The 17,461-nt window shown below is 47.0% G+C and overlaps 1 protein-coding gene across 1 annotated transcript in view; it reads left to right on the plus strand.

Annotated features, from left to right (window-relative positions):
• Window positions 1–751: 751 nt before the first annotated feature.
• The window catches only part of CLUAP1 (clusterin associated protein 1), a 28,353-nt gene continuing 11,643 nt past the window's right edge, over window positions 752–17,461 (plus strand). The window contains exons 1-7 of the mRNA XM_006874871.1: window positions 752–773; window positions 2,175–2,286; window positions 4,445–4,529; window positions 6,726–6,905; window positions 9,191–9,286; window positions 10,792–10,875; window positions 13,602–13,735. Of these exons, the coding sequence (XP_006874933.1) occupies window positions 752–773; window positions 2,175–2,286; window positions 4,445–4,529; window positions 6,726–6,905; window positions 9,191–9,286; window positions 10,792–10,875; window positions 13,602–13,735 (713 nt within the window). The remainder of the gene's footprint in view (window positions 774–2,174; window positions 2,287–4,444; window positions 4,530–6,725; window positions 6,906–9,190; window positions 9,287–10,791; window positions 10,876–13,601; window positions 13,736–17,461) is intronic.

The following is a 17,461-nucleotide window of genomic DNA, read 5'->3' on the forward strand; positions in this document are numbered from 1 at the left end:
AATATTCTCCTCCAACACCATAACTCAAAGGCATCAATTCTTCTACGGTCTTCCTTATTCAGCTTTTGCATGCATACGAGGTTATTGAAAATACCATGGCTTGGGTCAGGCACACCTTATTCTTCAAGCTGACATCTTTGCTCTTCAACACTTTAAAAAGGTCTTGTGCAGCACATTTGCCTAATGCAATATGTGGTTTGATTCTTGACTGCTGCTTCCATGTGGCTCTGTGGGTTAATACGCTAGACTGCAAAGTCGGTTTGAACTGCAAGGTTGGTGGTTCAAGCTCACCAGTCGCTCCTTGGAAACCCTCTACAGGGTCGCTATGGGTCGGGACCAGGACTCCAAAGACGCTCAAAATGTCCAAACCCCAAACCAAACCACTGCCGTCAAATCGATTCTGACTCAGTGACCCTATGGAACAAAGTGGAGGTGGTGGTGGTGGCGGTGTGCCGTGGAGTCGGTTCCTGGGATAAAGTAGAACTCCTTTACTGGGTTTACTGAAGCAGATTGCCACACAATGTCACTCAGTGCTAAAAAATACTGATTTCCAAAGCGCTGGGCTCCCGGCTTTAACACGCCCAGCAAACAGTCCCTTCTACGCATGCGCACATATACTAGCTGCTTCGCGTGCAGGTCATGTTTGGTCCCGGTCGCGCGCCGTCGGTTGCTATGGAGATAGGTGAGCGCTAGGCCTGAGATTGCTGAGGAGTGCAACTGAAACTCGGTGCTACTGGTGTACTCGCGCGCTATGTCGTTCCGCGACCTCCGCAGTAAGGCAACCCCCTGTGTCTGCGGCCCTCGAGCGCCCCAAGGCGCCCCCGGCTCTCCGGGAAGATCCCCTCAGACTTGGGGCGCCGGGTGGTACTCCCGGCCCGGTCCCCACGCTACCAGGAGTTCCTTAGATCTGGGATGCGGTACTACTACCCACCCCGCGCTACCGGAAGTTCCTTGAATCTAGGATTCGGTGGTACTCTCGGCCCCGGCCCCGCGCTACCGGAAGTTGCTTAGATCTGGGATATGGTAGTGCTCCCGGCCATGTCCTCGCGCTACCGGGGAGTTCCTTAGATCTGGGGCGCTCGTGGTACCTCTGGCTAGTTCCCCGCTCTGCCAGCGTCCCCCTTTGGGCTTCATGCCTCGAAGACTGCCCCTGACTCGCCGCCACACCCCAGGCCAACGCCCCCACCCTGCCCTACAGAATTCTTTGCGATGGTGGGAAATTCTCCATCTGTCAGTGACTGCATGTGGCTGTTTGTTGAACACTTGAAACTTGGCTGTTGAGATTGAAGCCTGAATTGTTAACTTTATCCATTTCGTAGTCAATTTATGTTTACATGGTCATGTGGAGAGTCGAGCCGACTAAAGGGCACACAAGTCATGGAGGCAGGGGCAGCCGTAACGCAGACTGGTTTTGAGTGGAATTCCAGTACCCATCTGCTTACCCATCCACTGCCCTGGAGTGATTCTGATTAATAAAGACCCCACAGGACAGAGACCTGCCCCATAAAGTTTCCAAGGCTGTGTGTAATCTTTAGGGAAGCAGACTGCCACATCTTTCTCTCTGGTGGGTCTGAACTGCCTGCCTATCAGTGGGAGCTGGGTACTTAACCAGTGAGTGGTCCACCAGGGCACCTAGTGCTCAGCTTTGTTAAGTGCTATGATGGAGTTCTGATTCGTAGCAACCCTGCATAGGGTTTCTGAGGCTTTAAGTCTTTGCAAGAGCAGAAACCTCATCTTTTTCCTGTGGAATGTTTGGTGGGCATGAAATACAGATAACTGGGTTTCCCAGTCCAGGGCTCTTTGTAGGAAGCCGCAGTGCTAGGGGATATAAACAAGAAAACTGAGGTCTTGAAAAGAGATACTCAGCCAACCTCTGAATTCATGTTTGAAAACAGTTTGTTGTGATTTGGGGTGACAGCAAATTGGTTTTCCATACAACAATTAATACCTTTTGTTTCATGATCCCTAAACCTCATTTTAATGTATAACTTTCACTACTTAGCCCTTTGAACTTAAATCTGTGTTTTGTAGGTAGCAGATTGGGTGCCTGATCGAATTTAAATCTTATTAAAAATTGATCTTTTTTCTTCGTGAAAGTTAAGAAAGGAAACTAAATTGGTTTATGAATAAGAAATTGAGTAGCTTCTTGATGAATTCTCTTTTGCCTTGCACAGATTTCACAGAGATGATGAGAGCCTTAGGGTACCCTCGGCATATTTCTATGGAGAATTTCCGCACGCCCAATTTTGGACTTGTATCCGAAGTGCTGCTGTGGCTTGTGAAAAGGTTAGCATGTTGCCCCTTTAAGGTCTGAAGATGATTACCAGACGTTGTTGTTAAGTGCCATCGAGATGGTTCCGACCCATAGCAACCCTTTAGAGGGTTTCCAAGGAGTGACTGGTGAGCTTGAACTGCCAACCTTGCAGTTTAAACGGACTTTGCAGTTTATCGCATTAACCCACAGCGCCACACCAGGATTCCTGACATTAGCTCCTAGAAATTACTATTGTGAGGCAGAAGAAGCGTTTAATAAAATTTATGTTTGACAGACTGCATTGTAGCCTGTTAAAAACAACTGAGTTTAAGGAACGAGGTAGGAGGGGTGACCACACCGGATAGTGATCAGAAGAGATGATTTCTTTCTTTTTTTTTTCAATGTTTTATTGTGAATTATATGATAATTTACATGAGAGAACTCTAGTTTTACATTCATTCCATCGCATATCATTACATTGCCATGGTTCCAATCCCCTGCGTGTATCATCTCCCGTTCAAAGGGCATATCCTGGAAGCCCGTCCTCTGCACTTTCCCCTACCCCCCAGTCTTCGGCCCACAGTTCCCCTCTCTCTCTGGATCCAAAGTCTCCATCCACTCCATCCCTCCATGTCATCTTCCCTGTCTCCATCTCAGGCATCCCTGCTTCTCTGGGTAGGGTCCCGCTCTGGGTAGGGTCCCGCTCTTCTACGTTGGTGGTCCCAGAGACCTCCACTCCTAGACTGGAGAAACAGTCGCTCCCTTCCTTGCCACAAAATGTCCATCTTTGCATTTCCAACACTCACAATCCGTTCTGATAACCATTATTCACTACAGTATCGCATGTTACCCATCTGCATTTCATTTCATCAGCTCCACCTAGACAAATTGGATAGTACTCACTGGTGAGTCTGCCTTCCTCCATGCCCCCTGGCTCTAGGTTCCCTCTTGAAAGCTTGTAAGCCAGTCACTTCTTGCCTTTGTAGTCCCTCCTTCCCCATTTGGGTATCCAATGTCCAAGTTGCCCATCTCTGTCCACTCTGTGTGTGGAGGGGGTGGGAATGTTTCCTGCTGTAAGGATTTGTTGCCACTTTTGAGTCACTGCATTGGTATGCATAGGTCAAGTTCAGCAGATTGAATCAGCTCAATCATCTCTCTCTTTTTTTTTTGTTTTAACACCTGCCCCCCCACCCCACAAGAGATGATTTCTTATGGGAGCAGGTGCCAGAGCTGTGACCCAGGCTTTCTTCATCCTCTCCCCCGGGTCACAGGAATCCCCCTGTACCCTGTAATGAGTACACTGAGGCGGGGATCATTTAGGATTTCCTTTGTATGAAAAATCTAGTTAAGATTTGGAGTTTGGCAAACTTTCTCTCTAATGGGTCAAATAGTAAATATTTTGGGCTTTGAAGGCTATATAAGGCCTCTCACATAGATTTCTAAATTTTGCTTTTGTTTTGTACAAAAGACCTCCGAGATATTGCTGGTTCGGTAATAAAGCAAATGGTGCAATAAAGTGTATTGAACGAAACTTTGGGCTTCCCAGTGCTTGGAAAAGTTATATGGGCACCACACTAGTCTGCTATAAAAGTGTACATACAGCACTAGCATTCTGACACAATTACAAACATTGTGAGAATGACCAAAAGGTGACACATGCTGTTAGGAAAATAGCACTGGTAGACTTGCTGTTCACAGGGTTCCCAGCAGCCTGTAATTTATAAAATTGAAATGCAGTAAAGCCAAGCACAGGCAAACAAGGTGTTTACAGTCCTTTATAAAGGTGAAAATCAGGTTTAAGCTGGACAAAAGCTGGCCAAGGCCTGCGGTTTGCTGACCCCTGGAAGGTCATGAGTATTTTCAGGTTGCTTCTGAAAATAAACTAATTAGCCCAAGAGTTTTTTTCTGGGCCAAAGGCTATCAGCCAGAGCGACAGTTCTGGATATTTGAATGAAACTATGATTTTATTTTATAAGCTGAGCCTCTGATGTGAATTTCAGTCAAACCTGTCTATAGAAGGGGATTTGCTCCCTTGGTTGTTTGGTAAGCATTTTGTGTCTCTGTGAAGTCTCTCAGTGTCACCACCTCAGCTGGGGCCTTAGAGCCTCCTGTTGCCGATCCATTGTCCCATAGCTGCCCACTTCCTCTTGGGGACTTGCTAACAATTCACTCCTCTTCTCTCTCTGGTAGGTACGAACCGCACACAGACATCCCTTCTGACATTGAGACGGAACAAGACCGAGTGTTCCTCATTAAAGCGATTGCCCAGTTCATGGTTAGTTCTTGGTTATTTTGTGGAAGTTGTAAAACGAAATAAATTAGACCGGGGCGAGTCCCACTCACAAGTGTTTTCCAACTGGGCTTTTACTTTGCCTAGACCCGTCCGTTCGTTACCAGGTTTCTGTGGAGCCGTTTTACAAACACAGGTTGTTGTTTTCCTCTGTTACTTGTTAAGAATTCTGTTTATTGCGATTTGGGTAAAAGTTTACCGAGTAAGTTGGTTTTCCATTGAGCAATCCATACACATTTTGTTTTGTGACAATGATTGCAGTCCCTAAAATTAAACAGCACCCTTCCCAGTTCCTCCTTGTGTTTCCCGTTTCCTCCCTCTCTTGCCTCTCCCTGCCTGGGTAAATGCTGCGCTTTAAATCTCGTATAGTAGATTGTTCTAAGGAGTGTGTACCTCCCTGGTGTTATTCACCTTATAGATGTGTATCATCTATATATAGCTATGTATATCTCACTCTCTCTCTCTATCTCTATCTCTATTTATATCTATATATTTGTGAATAGGTAATATTTTCCGTGATCTAAAAACAAAAATCATGAAACAATGTAAAGTGTCTTTCTACCCTTTCTGGTGTCAGCTCAATTTCATTATCAGTAACCACTATTTTTCATTTTTTGTGCATATATAAGCAATAAAAAAAATATATTCTGATTTTTCCTTCCTTTTACACAGGTAGCAAACTGAATGCTATTTTGTATCTTTCTTTAGTTAACAGTTTATTTTTGAGAACTTTCCTAGTCAGTGCATATGGAATTTGCTTATTCTCTCTTGTACCTGGGTAGTAGTAGCGCTTGCTTGGATGTAGCGTAATCTATGTAATTGTCTGTAGGGCCCCAATCTTTGCTCTTTGAATCAGTCCTGTGATGAATAACCAACATACATCCTCAGGTTGGTGTGTGGGTGTGTCACATGGATTGGAATTGCTGGGTCTGAAGGCATGGGCATTTGTGATTTTGACCAAGTTACTCTCCACCAAGGTTGTACCAATTAACACCTCACTTGCAATGTGTGAATCATTTGGAATGTTAGAGTCTTAACACTGTCAGATTATATCCCAACTGTTGGCAGGGACATGTTCAAGTTACCTAGTTAGGGTTTCTTGGGATTTGGTCTAGACATTATATGGAAATGACCTAATCCTTGGTTTTATTTTCAACTTTTTATGGTGATTCTGATGAAGATTTACAGAGCAGATTGGGCTGTGTTTTTTTTAAGTTTTTGTTGTAAATTGAGTGATAGTTTACATGGGAGAATGGGTGAACATCAGTTTTGCACTCATCGTATTTCCTTTCATTGAAATGATTACAGTCCCTTCCATGCATCATCATTCAACAGTATTTGCTTCTGTTGCCTCTGTTTTGTTTTTTGGATGTACACCAAAACACGCAAGAATATATAATCATTTAAACAACCGAAGGGCACATTCTACAAGCCTGCCTCTTGGCCGTCAGTACACAGCCTTTCTCTTTCCGTGAGTCTAGAGTCTTCAAGTACTCCCTCTTTCCATGTCCTCATCTCTGTCCTTGGTGTCGCTGCTTCTCCAGATAGGGTCCCGCATTCCGCTCATACTCTTCTTGCTTGATGGTCGGTAGGGTCGTCTGTTCCTGGACTGTAAGATTAACTACTCCCTCTTTTTTTGTTACAAAACTTCTACCTTTACAGTTGTGACAATCACAATTAGTCATGATAACAGTTACTATTGTCATAAGAGTCTTATCCCCATCTCCTTTCACTAGACCCATGTAGACAAGATGGAAACTATTCAGTGGGGACTCTCCCTTACCCTGCACATTCTGAAGAGCAGATTGGTTTTTCATTCTATAACTGACACACATTTTGTCTCATGTCATTGATTGTAATCCTTACACTGTAACATCACTTATCCATCTTCCTCTCTGCATTTCCTGTTTCCATTCCTTCTGTCCTCACCCTTGTGAACTCTACCCTTGGGTAAATGCTGCCGTATGATCCCCAATGGTTGATTATTCTGAGGAGTACGTAACTCCTCCTCAAAACAAGGGTATTAGAGACCTGTCTATTGTTTGGCTGAGAATTGAGCCATGGGGGTGAGATCAATTCCAGACCTGAAGGGGGACTAAGGGTCATAGTTTTGGGGATTCCACCAGTTTTGGCCTTAACCTTCAAAAAAAAATTTTTTTTTTTTTTTTGGTCTGAAAACAGGCCACCAAAGCCCATATAAAACTCAACACTAAGAAGCTTTATCAAGCAGATGGGTATGCAGTTAAAGAGCTCCTGAAGATAACATCTGTCCTATATAACGCGATGAAGACCAAACGGATGGACAGCTCCAAAGTAGGAGAGGAAGACATCAGCAAGTTCCAGTTTGATCTTGGCTCAAAGGTAAGGAAAAGGAAATGTTAGTGGTGAGGGGCCGGGCTGTTTGTTTCTCAGACTGTAACGTGGGACATGTCTGGTCCTCACGACACTGCTCCTTCCCCTACACCTCGACAAGGGCCACCCATCAGTTTTGTGTCCATCGGGGTTTGGATAAAACCAGCAGTCGCAGTAAGTGAATTCAGTGATTCACTGAAAGCCTAGAGTTTGCCAGGCCCTGTTCCAAGCACTAAGAAGCCCTTGGTGGTGGAGTGAGTTAAATGTTGGGGTGCTAAGCACAAGGTCGGTGGTTCCAATCCGTTAGCTGCTCCTTGGTAGAAAGATGAGGTTCCCGTAAAGATTTGTAGTCTCAGCTCACTGTGAGCCATAAGCAACTCGTGGCAGTGCGTTTGGGATGTGGGTTGCTTGGTGCCAAGTCCTGGGGAGACATGAACAGAGAGGACAGGGAGCCTGCACTGGCGGTGCTTAGTTGAGGTAGGGGCGAATCTGCTAATAAAGAAGTAAAAGGTATGGTAGAGCAGGGAGGGTAGTGCTGTGCCAAGCTGAACAGTAGAGAGGGAACAGAATGTGCGGGACGGTGTTGTATCTGAACAGTAGACAGGGAACAGAACGTGCAGGACGGTGTCGTATCTGAACAATAGACAGGGAACAGAACGTGTGGGGACAGTGTTGTATCTGGCAGGCCGTGTGCTTGGGAGTGTGAATGAGGATGACTGTCCCGTGACCAGCGCTGGCTCTGGCTCTGGGAGAACAGCTGCTGATGAAAGAAGCAGCTAGGTCTGGGAGAGCCAGCAGGACCCCACCAGACAAGTGCTGGCATTTGATCCTCCTTCCTCATGGATCCTCTATTTGAAGATTTGCCTATTCGCTCGAGTCTATTTGTCACCTCGGACTCGGTAGTGGGGCGCTCTGGTGTACCCAGTCCACCCAGAATTGGTAGCGGGGCACTCTGGTAGAGTCGGTCCAGTGTTGAGATGTGGGGAGGGTGAGGAGCAGCCTGCACAGAACAGTGGGGATTTGCTGTCAGTAAGGGAGGAGAAGAATCCTGCTGTGGCACTGTAGGATAAACACTGGACTACAAGGTCGGTTTAAACCACAAAGTTCAAACTAACCAGCTGCTCCTCAGAAGCCCTACACAGGGTCACTATGAGTTGGCATCCACGCAACAGCACGTAATGACAACAAAGGTAGGAGAAAGAACTCTGGTGGGACAATGGTAATCACTTGGCTGAGACCAGAGAGGTCACTGCTTGGACCCCACCAGTGGCTTCACGGAAGAAAGACGTGACTGTCTGCTTCCATACAGATGACAGCCTGGGAACCCTCGGGGACTGTTCGCCTCTGTCCTGCAGGGTCGCTGTGCATCAGAATGGCCTCTAACCCCACAAGGTCATGGAAGGAGCTAGAGCTAGAGGGAGTGATGTGCTGCAGAACAGAGGAGATGGGAAGAGAGCCATCGTTGCTGCGGCTGCTGCTGGGAGTTTAGAAGGAAACCCATGTGACAGAGGGCAACTGTCCTGTGGGCTCTCTAGGCTGTCATCTTTATAGGAGTGGACCACCTGGTCTTCCCTTCCACAGAGCCCCTGGTGGGTTTGAACCACCAACATTTTGGTTAGCTGCTAGGTGCTAGACTGCTGCCCCACCAGGGCTCCTTGTCGGGAGAAGAAGCAGGTGGGAATGAGTGTTCAGGGGAAGGGCAGTGAGCAGAGAAAGGACATGTCTGTGTTTGGGCTCACTGAAGAGGGGGTGACCTGCAAATCCCCTCCTCCTCCTCATCTTCATCCTCATGGTAGAGCCCGTGCCATTGGAAGTACCTTCTGTTTGCTAATGCTGTGGAACCTCACAACAAGAGCAGAGGACGAGGGACAGTGTGGAGGACGCTAAGCATCAGGCACCAGGGTTCTGCTCTGGAAATGTGCCCCTTCCGCTTGGCCCCTCCAGTCCCCAGACTACATCGGGGCGCCTTATTGTGAACCATGTCAGCTTTCAGCCTCACCTCCTTTTTGCACATGAACTTTGATGTTTGTTTTTTTTCGGGGAGACCCATGTGTCCTGGAAGTATTTAGATGACTGTTTCTCCTGCCGCGGGTGTATACATGAACATACGCATATACACTTCTGTATGTATGTATGTACATGTTTTGGGAAACATGTCCTGCAGCCAAACATCCCGACGGAAGGTGGGAGTCGATTCTGACAGATGGGCGCTCTCGGGGCGGCACTCTCGGGGCATTTGACGTTGCCGAAGGCCTGCTAACAGATCTGTCTGCATCCTCTTGTTTGTCTTCCAGATTGCGGATTTGAAAGCAGCCAGGCAGCTTGCCTCTGAGATCACCTCCAAAGGCGCGTCCCTGTACGACTTGCTGGGCAAGGAGGTGGAGTTGAGGGTAGGCCGCCTTCAGAGAGCATTTCCTTCACTCAACCTGCCCTCTCTCAGAAACTTTTTTTTCCATCTGTTTCTCTCTTTTCTGTTCTGATTTGATTAAACTGTCCCATTGCATGAGGTAACCTCTGGGAAGATGGTTCCAATGTCAGCTGCTGTTACTGCTCCTAGGGGCCCTGGTCTGAGCTCCTACCTTGGCAGGAATGGCAGGCCTGGGACATGCTACTGAGTGTTGGTACACTATATCGACCATGAGGCTTTATCCTGCGAGCTCAGCCTCAGCATACCTCTCAGTAAAAGACTTTTACGCCAGCGGTCCCCAAACCATGCTGCTCGTTGCAGTCACTGTTGGATCTTTAAAAAATACTGATGTCTGCCTGTCTTTCTGACTCAGGCACAGAGAGTTGTAAAAATACTGATGCCCACCTGACCTAGGTCGGGGAGTCGTAAAAATACCGATGCCTGCCTGACCCAGGCAGGGGGAGTTGTAAAAATACCTGTGCCACCTGACTCAAGCAGGGGGAGTTATGCAAGCTCCCCATATGATTCTAACGCTGAGCAGGGTCTGGGGAGACCCTGACTTAAGGCAGTTGCTGTCAACCAACACAAGATAATGGTGCACTCAAAGTTTGTTTTCCGTCTTTCTACTAGCTGATGCCAGCAGTCCTGTGTGAGTCACTGACGAAGAGCAAATCTCCCACACCCTACAGGACCTTAGAATCACTGGGGGTGAGAGCCAGGCATCTGCTTTTCAAAGGTCTCCAGGCACTTCTAGCGCACTGCAGAGTTGGGGGAACCACTGGGAGCATCATTCAAACTCACCTGAGGATATCTGGCATTGGAAGCATCCATCCATTCTCATGCCCAGTGTTTTCAAATTAAATGAAAAAGCAGGCACTCGTAGGCCAGTCCAGGACCGCCGCCGCCGAGCAATCCCTGTAGCACTTGCATTCTGTCACCGCGGTGACGGTGCACTAGCATGCTCCTCCTGCTCCTCATTAGTGCTCCAGGAGCAGATTGGAAGGGGGGCAGTGTGGGAAAGAGGGACTTGGGTGCCTGGTCACCCTCCCTGCTCTTGACATGTTGGCCTGCTGGCTGCCACTTGGGAAGGTTTGATTGGCAGAAACAAAGCTGTCTGATTTAGACAGCTAATGAGGCGCACCAGGCTCTCCATGGCTCTTCTGTTTATAGTGCAGTGGTGCACGTGGACCCAGTTCTTAGGCCCTGACACGGCCGGAGATAAGAGCTCCCCGCTGTTGATTTATGTGGAGCTGTGGCATCGCCACGAGGTGTCACCGGGATGCCACCATTCTGGGATGAACACAGGGAGGAGTCAGCGCCATGAGCGTGGATGAGTTGGCAGGAGCTGATGCTGAGAGTGTGCGGGCATCAGAGACGCACTGTGTGGTGGAATGGTTGAGAGCCAGCCCACCGGCCATGTCCAGGGAATACGGGCTTTGATTACGCTTCTTATGGAAACATCAGTACACGATTTCTTATTTCCCATAGGAACTGCGAACAGAGGCGATTGCCAGACCTCTGGAAATAAATGAGACGGAAAAAGTGATGAGAATTGCAATCAAAGACATCCTGGTAAGAGAACTTAAGTTGCCTTTATTTTTTTCTTTGAATTTCCTTTTTATTTTTCTTCTTATTGAGAATATACACAGCCGGACAGAGACTAGTTTGACAGCTCCGTCAGGTACCATTTAGTGACACTGATGACGCCCTTCAGGTTGGGCCTTCATTCTCATTCTCCTCTTGGGGATTGTTCCTCCCTCATTCAAACCAACTCACTGTCCCCTTCGGTGCCAGTCTCGTCTTTCAACTGGCTGTGTGCAGTTTGGTCCCACGGGTACTTTGTTTTTATTTGATATTGTTATGCCTGAAATCCAAACTGTCTGTTCCCTGCCTGCATAAGCTAGGATAAGGCAGGCCTTGTATCAGAGAAGGGAGATGTCAGTTGAGACACAGAGATGCTTGGGAAGTTGGGTATTAATTCCTAACTAGAAATCTGAGCAGATCTTTGAAAACTTCTAGACTGTTTAGGTCATTTACTCCTATGAATTTTTCCTGCCATTATTGATGAGCAATTTCTCATGCTGTTAGAGGTTTTTTTAATTGAATAATGTAGCGTTGTTGTTAAGTGCCATCCCTGTATAGGGTTTCCAAGGAGCAGCTGGTTAGTTGGAACCAACAACCTTGTGGTTCAAAGTGACCATGTTCTAGTGCTTTACCACTCAGCGCCACACGAGACCTCCAATAATGTAACCGTGATGAACGATTCTTCAGGAATCTTAGTAATGAATGCTTTATTCTTCAGTATTTCTCTTTTCTTCTTTCAGTTTTTACTGTGAATTATGTGATAGTTTACGTGAGAGAACGTTAGCTTTACATTCATCCTATCATATTTCATTTCATTGCTGTGCTTACAATCCCTTCCATGCATCGTCAAACAACCAAAGGGTATACAACGCAAGCCTGCCCCCAGCTGTCAGCTGCTCCATCTCTCCACATCATCGTCATCGTCTCTGCCTCTATCTCTGGCATCTCTGCTTCTCCTGAGTCCTCGGCATTTCTTGAATCCATTCTTTACTGCTGGGCATTTACAAGTGACTTCCTGTTAAGTGCCGTTGACTTGGTTCCTACTCACAGTGACTCTGTATAGAGTTTCCTAGGAGCAGCTAGTGGGTTTGAACTGCCAACCTTGTGTAAGGTTCAAACCTACCTTGCAGTCCAGAGCTTATCCTACAGGGCAACACCAGAACTCTTAAGTGGCTTCTAGTTTTCTGAATTCCAAGCATCACTGAAACACGTAGAAAGAACCCACCTTTCCCATTTGCCCGGGATCAGTTATTGCAGGGATCTACTTATCTAACATACTCAGCTGCAAGGAACAGAGACAGGAGAGCTCTAGACTCAGGCAGCCTGGGTCTCAAACTTACCGTGTGACCTTGGACAAGTTATGTGGCCCCTTGGGCACTTCTTTATTTATCTGTAAAAATGGGAGAAGGGTCGTGCCAACTGTGAGTGTTGTTTACAACAGTGCATATTTGCCTGCTCTCTGGTAAAACGTTTTGGGCAGCCCTCCATAAGTTATGAGTGGGTGCAGAGCAAGACTGTGCTGAGAGTGGTTCAACGCGCTAAGTATGACAGGTTGTTAGAATGCCTTTGTCATCAGACCATCATGCTCCTGGGCCAAACAGCATTGGTGGTGGTGGCGGGGACTCAGAATCTCAGCTTGGAGAGAATGATGTGGCAGCAGAGGTGGGAAATAGCCCCTAGAAGGGGCTGATCCAATACGGAAACATGTGAAGGGTAGTGGGTACCAGTTTCTGATTGTTGTACAGGGAAAAGGTTCGATGAATCCTGCTATTGGACGTGGTTGTATGCATGGTTGTCAAATATATATGGTATTGTTAAGTGCCATTGAGTTGGTTCTGATTCAGTGTACATACATAGAGGGTTTCCAAGGAGCAGCTGGTAGGTTTGAACTGCTGACCTTGCTGTTCAAAGTAACCTGTGGTCCAGTGCATTATCCTACAGTGCCACAGCAGGACTTCATATATATATGTATATATACTCACATATACCTACGAGTCCTGGTGTGGCACTGTAGGATAAAGCACAGCACTGTGAGGTCAGTTTGAACCACAAGGTCAGCAGTTTAAACCCACCAGTCATTTCTCACAAACCCTATTCAGGGTCACCATGAGTCAGAACTGACTCGACAGCATTTAACAACAACAACACACACACATCACATCACATCTGTATGTGTGCGCATACACGCGCACGCCCATGTACATACTTAACATGTTTCTTAGCTCTGAGCATGCTCCTAGCAGCCAGTGCTCACAGTACCCAGAACCTGGCGTCTGAATCTCATTTCTCTGCTCCCAGGAACCAGGGCTCTTGGGGAGAACTAGAGGTGGGGCCGGGAGAGCACCAGAGCCCTGGCAGTACGCAAGAGGGACTGGGATTTGTGGATGGGGCCCAGAGGCAGGTGTGAGTGGACCTGCCCTGGCTGGAGAGCGATGTCAGCTGAAGCCTCTTGCCACCTGGGTCAGGGCACTGCTGTTTCCATCACTGTTTGCTCCCTGGGCCTGACACAGGACGGTGCATGTTCTCTTTGGAAGTAGCTGGTTCAGTAACGGGTAGCTAGGGGGTAGAAGGCGGGCTGCTTGCTCCATTTGTCTGCTTTTGTTTTTGTTTAGTGTGATTTCGTTCTGTCGACAGATTGAGAACTACCTCTCTTCAAAGAATCCAAATGGTGGTTTTATTGGCACACTGTCTCCTTTATTTCCCGTTAAATGTAGGCCCAGGTGCAGAAGACCAAAGACTTGCTCAATAACGTGGCCTCTGATGAAGCGAATTTAGAAGCCAAAATTGAAAAGCGAAAGCTAGAACTGGAGAGGAATCGAAAGCGACTTCAGACTCTGCAGAGTGTCAGGTGCGTGTGAACACCCATGAGCAGTCCAAGCAGAAAGAGTGTCTTTGAAAATCAAAGCAATGACCAAGAGGAAGAAGGGTGGCAGTGCTAACCCTCGGAGCGTGGAAACCGCACCGAGGAAGGCTCGCTCTCTGCTGGAGAATGTGTACGGTTTGTCCATCCCATCCTCTGTACTGCTTTCTGTATGTCTGGGAAACAGCTTGATAGTTGAGCTGCACTTTCAGTTTTTATAACATCTGAGAACACAGGGCAAAGTAAGTCAATCCAGATGGTGGACTTTAGAAAAGGTTTGGTCTCCTAGGATTCATGCCTCACTGTGAGTTGGAAACAGAAGCACTCCCATATCCTGGTTGGAATAGAATTTGTTGTTGTTAGGTGCCATCGAGGTGGTTCCAACTCATGGCGACCCTGTGTCTATAAGAGAACAAACCCTACCGGCTCCCGTGCCATCCTCACCATCGGTCCGATGTGTGAACCTATTGTTGCAGCCACTGTCAGTCCATGGCACCAAGGGCTGTCCTCTTTTGCGCTGACCCTCCACTTTACCAAGCATGATGTCCTTCTTCAGGAACTGCTCCTTCCTGAGCCCACGAGATAAAACCTGGCCATTCTGGCTTCTAAGGAGCATTCTGGCTGCACTTCTTCCAAACAGATTTGTTTGTTGTTCTGGCGGTCCACAGTATGGTCAGTATTCTTTGCCAGTACCATCATTCCCAGGTATCGGTGCTTTCTGAGTCTTCCTTAGGTTTTTATAATTCTTCACCAGGAATTCATCTTTCTTCTGACTTCACTTCAGTCACCTCATTGAGTAGACCTTTTCCAGGAAATACTAATGGGCGACTGGCACCCTAGAGGAGCAGTGGTTACATGCTTGGCTGGTAACTGAAGGGTTGCTGCTTCACACGCACCAGCCACTCTGCAGGAGAAAGATGAGGCTGTCTGCACGTGTAGGGTGGGAAGTCTTGGAAACCAAAGTCGACTGGATGGCAGTGGGATTTTGGTTTGAATTGATGGATAATTGTGGTGCAAAGCACCTTCAGTCCCTGGAGCCTTTGTAAGGGTGTTTCTCACACTTTTCTTGGGGCTTGTTTCTTCTTTTTGCTGGTTTTGTACCCTCCTTCACATGCTCTGCTTTCTTGTTCTTTCCCTATGCCACTACTGGATTTCCCCATTTGTTATTGTTGTTGAAAGCTTTTATTGTGCACTGAGTGATGGTTTACATGGGAGAGCATCAGTTTTGCAATCATCCTTCTGTATTTTGTATCACTGCAATGATTACAACTCCTTCATGCAGCACCATTCAGCAGTATTTGCTTCTGTTCCCTCTGTTTGTTTTTTGATTACACTAAAATGCTCAGGAAAATGTAATCATTTAAACATACAAAGGGCACATTCTGCAAGCCGGCGGCCTCCTGGCCACCAGCACTCAGTCCCTCTCTTTCCATGAGTCTTGAGTCCTCAGCTGCTCCCTCTCTCCATGTCCTCATCTGTCTCCGTGTCTGGTGTTGCTGCTTCTCTGGATAAGGTCCCATATTCCGCTTGTGCTCTTCTCCCTTGATGGTCCTAGGATTCTCTGTTCCTGTACTGTAAGATACAAAAACTTTTGCTTTTACAGTTGTGACAGTTGCAATAACTATTACTGTTGAATCATAAGACTCTTATCCCCATCTCCTTTCACCAGACTCATCTAGACAAGATGAAAACTATTATTCATTGAGGACTGTACCTTCTTCCACACTCTGAAACTAAACTCCCTCTTGAAAACTTGTAAACCAGTCACTTCATGCCTTTATAGCCACCACCACCACCCTTTTTAGGTAGCTAATGTCTAAGTTGCCCGTCCCTATCAATCTTGTGTACAGAGGGGATATGTTTGATCCTTGAGGTGAAGACTCCTTCCCTCTCGGTTGGTATTTTGAGCTATTACATCCATAATTATGGGTCAAGTTCATCAAATGGTAGCAAATTACACTTGTTTCCTGTATCAAATTTCTTTATCTTCCTCTGTTTGAGTTCTGATCATCAAGCCATCGAAGTTAGGTCAAATGGATACTATCTGAGGTGGGACATTCCCACTTGAAAGGAAAAGCAGACCAACCTGGAGCCGCTAGAGGAACAGAAGATACTTACTAAAAGAAGGAGCAGCAGGAAAAGTCGAAAACAAAAACAGCAGGCTGATTGCCTATTAGGAGAAGAAGCAAGTTGTTCCCTGGGGAGCCATCAAGGCAATCAGTTAAGTCCCTTCAGGACAAACCCCCCTCCAAGACTGAAACTCAAAGGGAACACATAAGCAGGCATGCAAGCTTGCTGGCGACCACGTTGGTCCACTGGTGAGTGGACGAGGCAGAAAGGCAGCAATGAACACATCTTGGGCTGAGTGTGACTATGTTCCATACACTCCCATCGACCTGGGCAGCATGTGCTCCTCTGCTGTGTCCCAGGGTCTGACAGAATGGCGGGAAACTGCAATACACGTGACCTGTGATATGGTCACGTGAGTGAGGAGGAAACATCAGTGCATTATATGTGGGGATCTTCTGGATGGTGAGGTGGAAGGTGACAGAGATCTGGCCCTCTGGGCTCTGTCAAGGGCCCTTCAGACTGCACATTCCACAAGTTTGTCCACCACAGTCTCCTCCTGAGTCATGCCTCAAATCTCCGTTTCTCCACCTTGGTCTTCACTTTCTGTCCGGCTTTCCCCATCTATTTTCATTTCTGTCTTTATTCCCTCCTCTTCCCAGCTCCTGCGTCTGCCGCTGAAGTGCTTTGCATTTTGGATATGCTGGTTGCTGGGCTCTGGCTGCCATCCCGAGACCCGAAGAGAGCAGAGCGGCTACAGGGCCAGGTGGCTCCCCTGTCTGGGGCCACTGCCCACTGCCCAGGAAGCCTCATCTGAAACTAGTACCACCCACTAAATGCACTGATCTCATGAGGATAATTCTGCCTTTCAACTTGCTTTCGTTAAACCCCACATCTTTTAAATCCTAAAACTTCTCTGTTTTACTTCAGTTCAAAGAGCAGAGTTCTCGCTTGAGGATTAATTATAGAAGAAGTTGCAAAGTTCAGAAAACCAGTTAAAATGGGTTCTTAATAGCACTTGCCCAGAAGTTGTTATAGCACAAACCTCAGAAGGCAGGAAGGGACGGGAAAGCTCAAACGGAAATGGAGAGCCCAGACAGGAAGTGGGAAGAGTGCCAAAGTCCAGAAACAAAGTGGGTCTGTACTGTGGGATGGAAAACTGGCGTCCACCCAAACCACAATCAAATGTCCACAAACACGCTTTAGGCTTGACTATAGCAACCTGTGTTTCCCTCTTCAGGGGACTGATGACATTTTGCAACATCCAAGCAGTACGACATTGTATCTGACAAAGATGGTCATTTTGTACAAATGGAAGGTTTGTGACCCCCCCAGCCTTGGGCAAAGCTAGTAGCGCCATTGTTCGGCAGCTTCTGTTCACCTGGTGTGTTCCATGGTGGTGGTCTTCACACTATTTCGTACTTCTTCATCATGCTTTCACACTTAATGGACTACAGTCTAGCTAGCGTCAGCACAGCTCTTCTGTGCTCTGGGAAACCAACACATCACATGACTTAACTGTATTGCAGTGCTCACTTGAAAGAAGGGGTCTGGAACCTGACTTGCAGTATCAGTGAGGTATACCTGTACTTGCTTTTCTTATTTTTTAAATTAAGGTTTTTATTGTGGATTGAGTGAAACTTTACA

This window comes from Chrysochloris asiatica, unplaced genomic scaffold (genome assembly GCF_000296735.1).
Source record: "Chrysochloris asiatica unplaced genomic scaffold, ChrAsi1.0 scaffold00305, whole genome shotgun sequence".
In the NCBI taxonomy this organism is placed as follows: Eukaryota; Metazoa; Chordata; class Mammalia; order Afrosoricida; family Chrysochloridae; genus Chrysochloris; species Chrysochloris asiatica.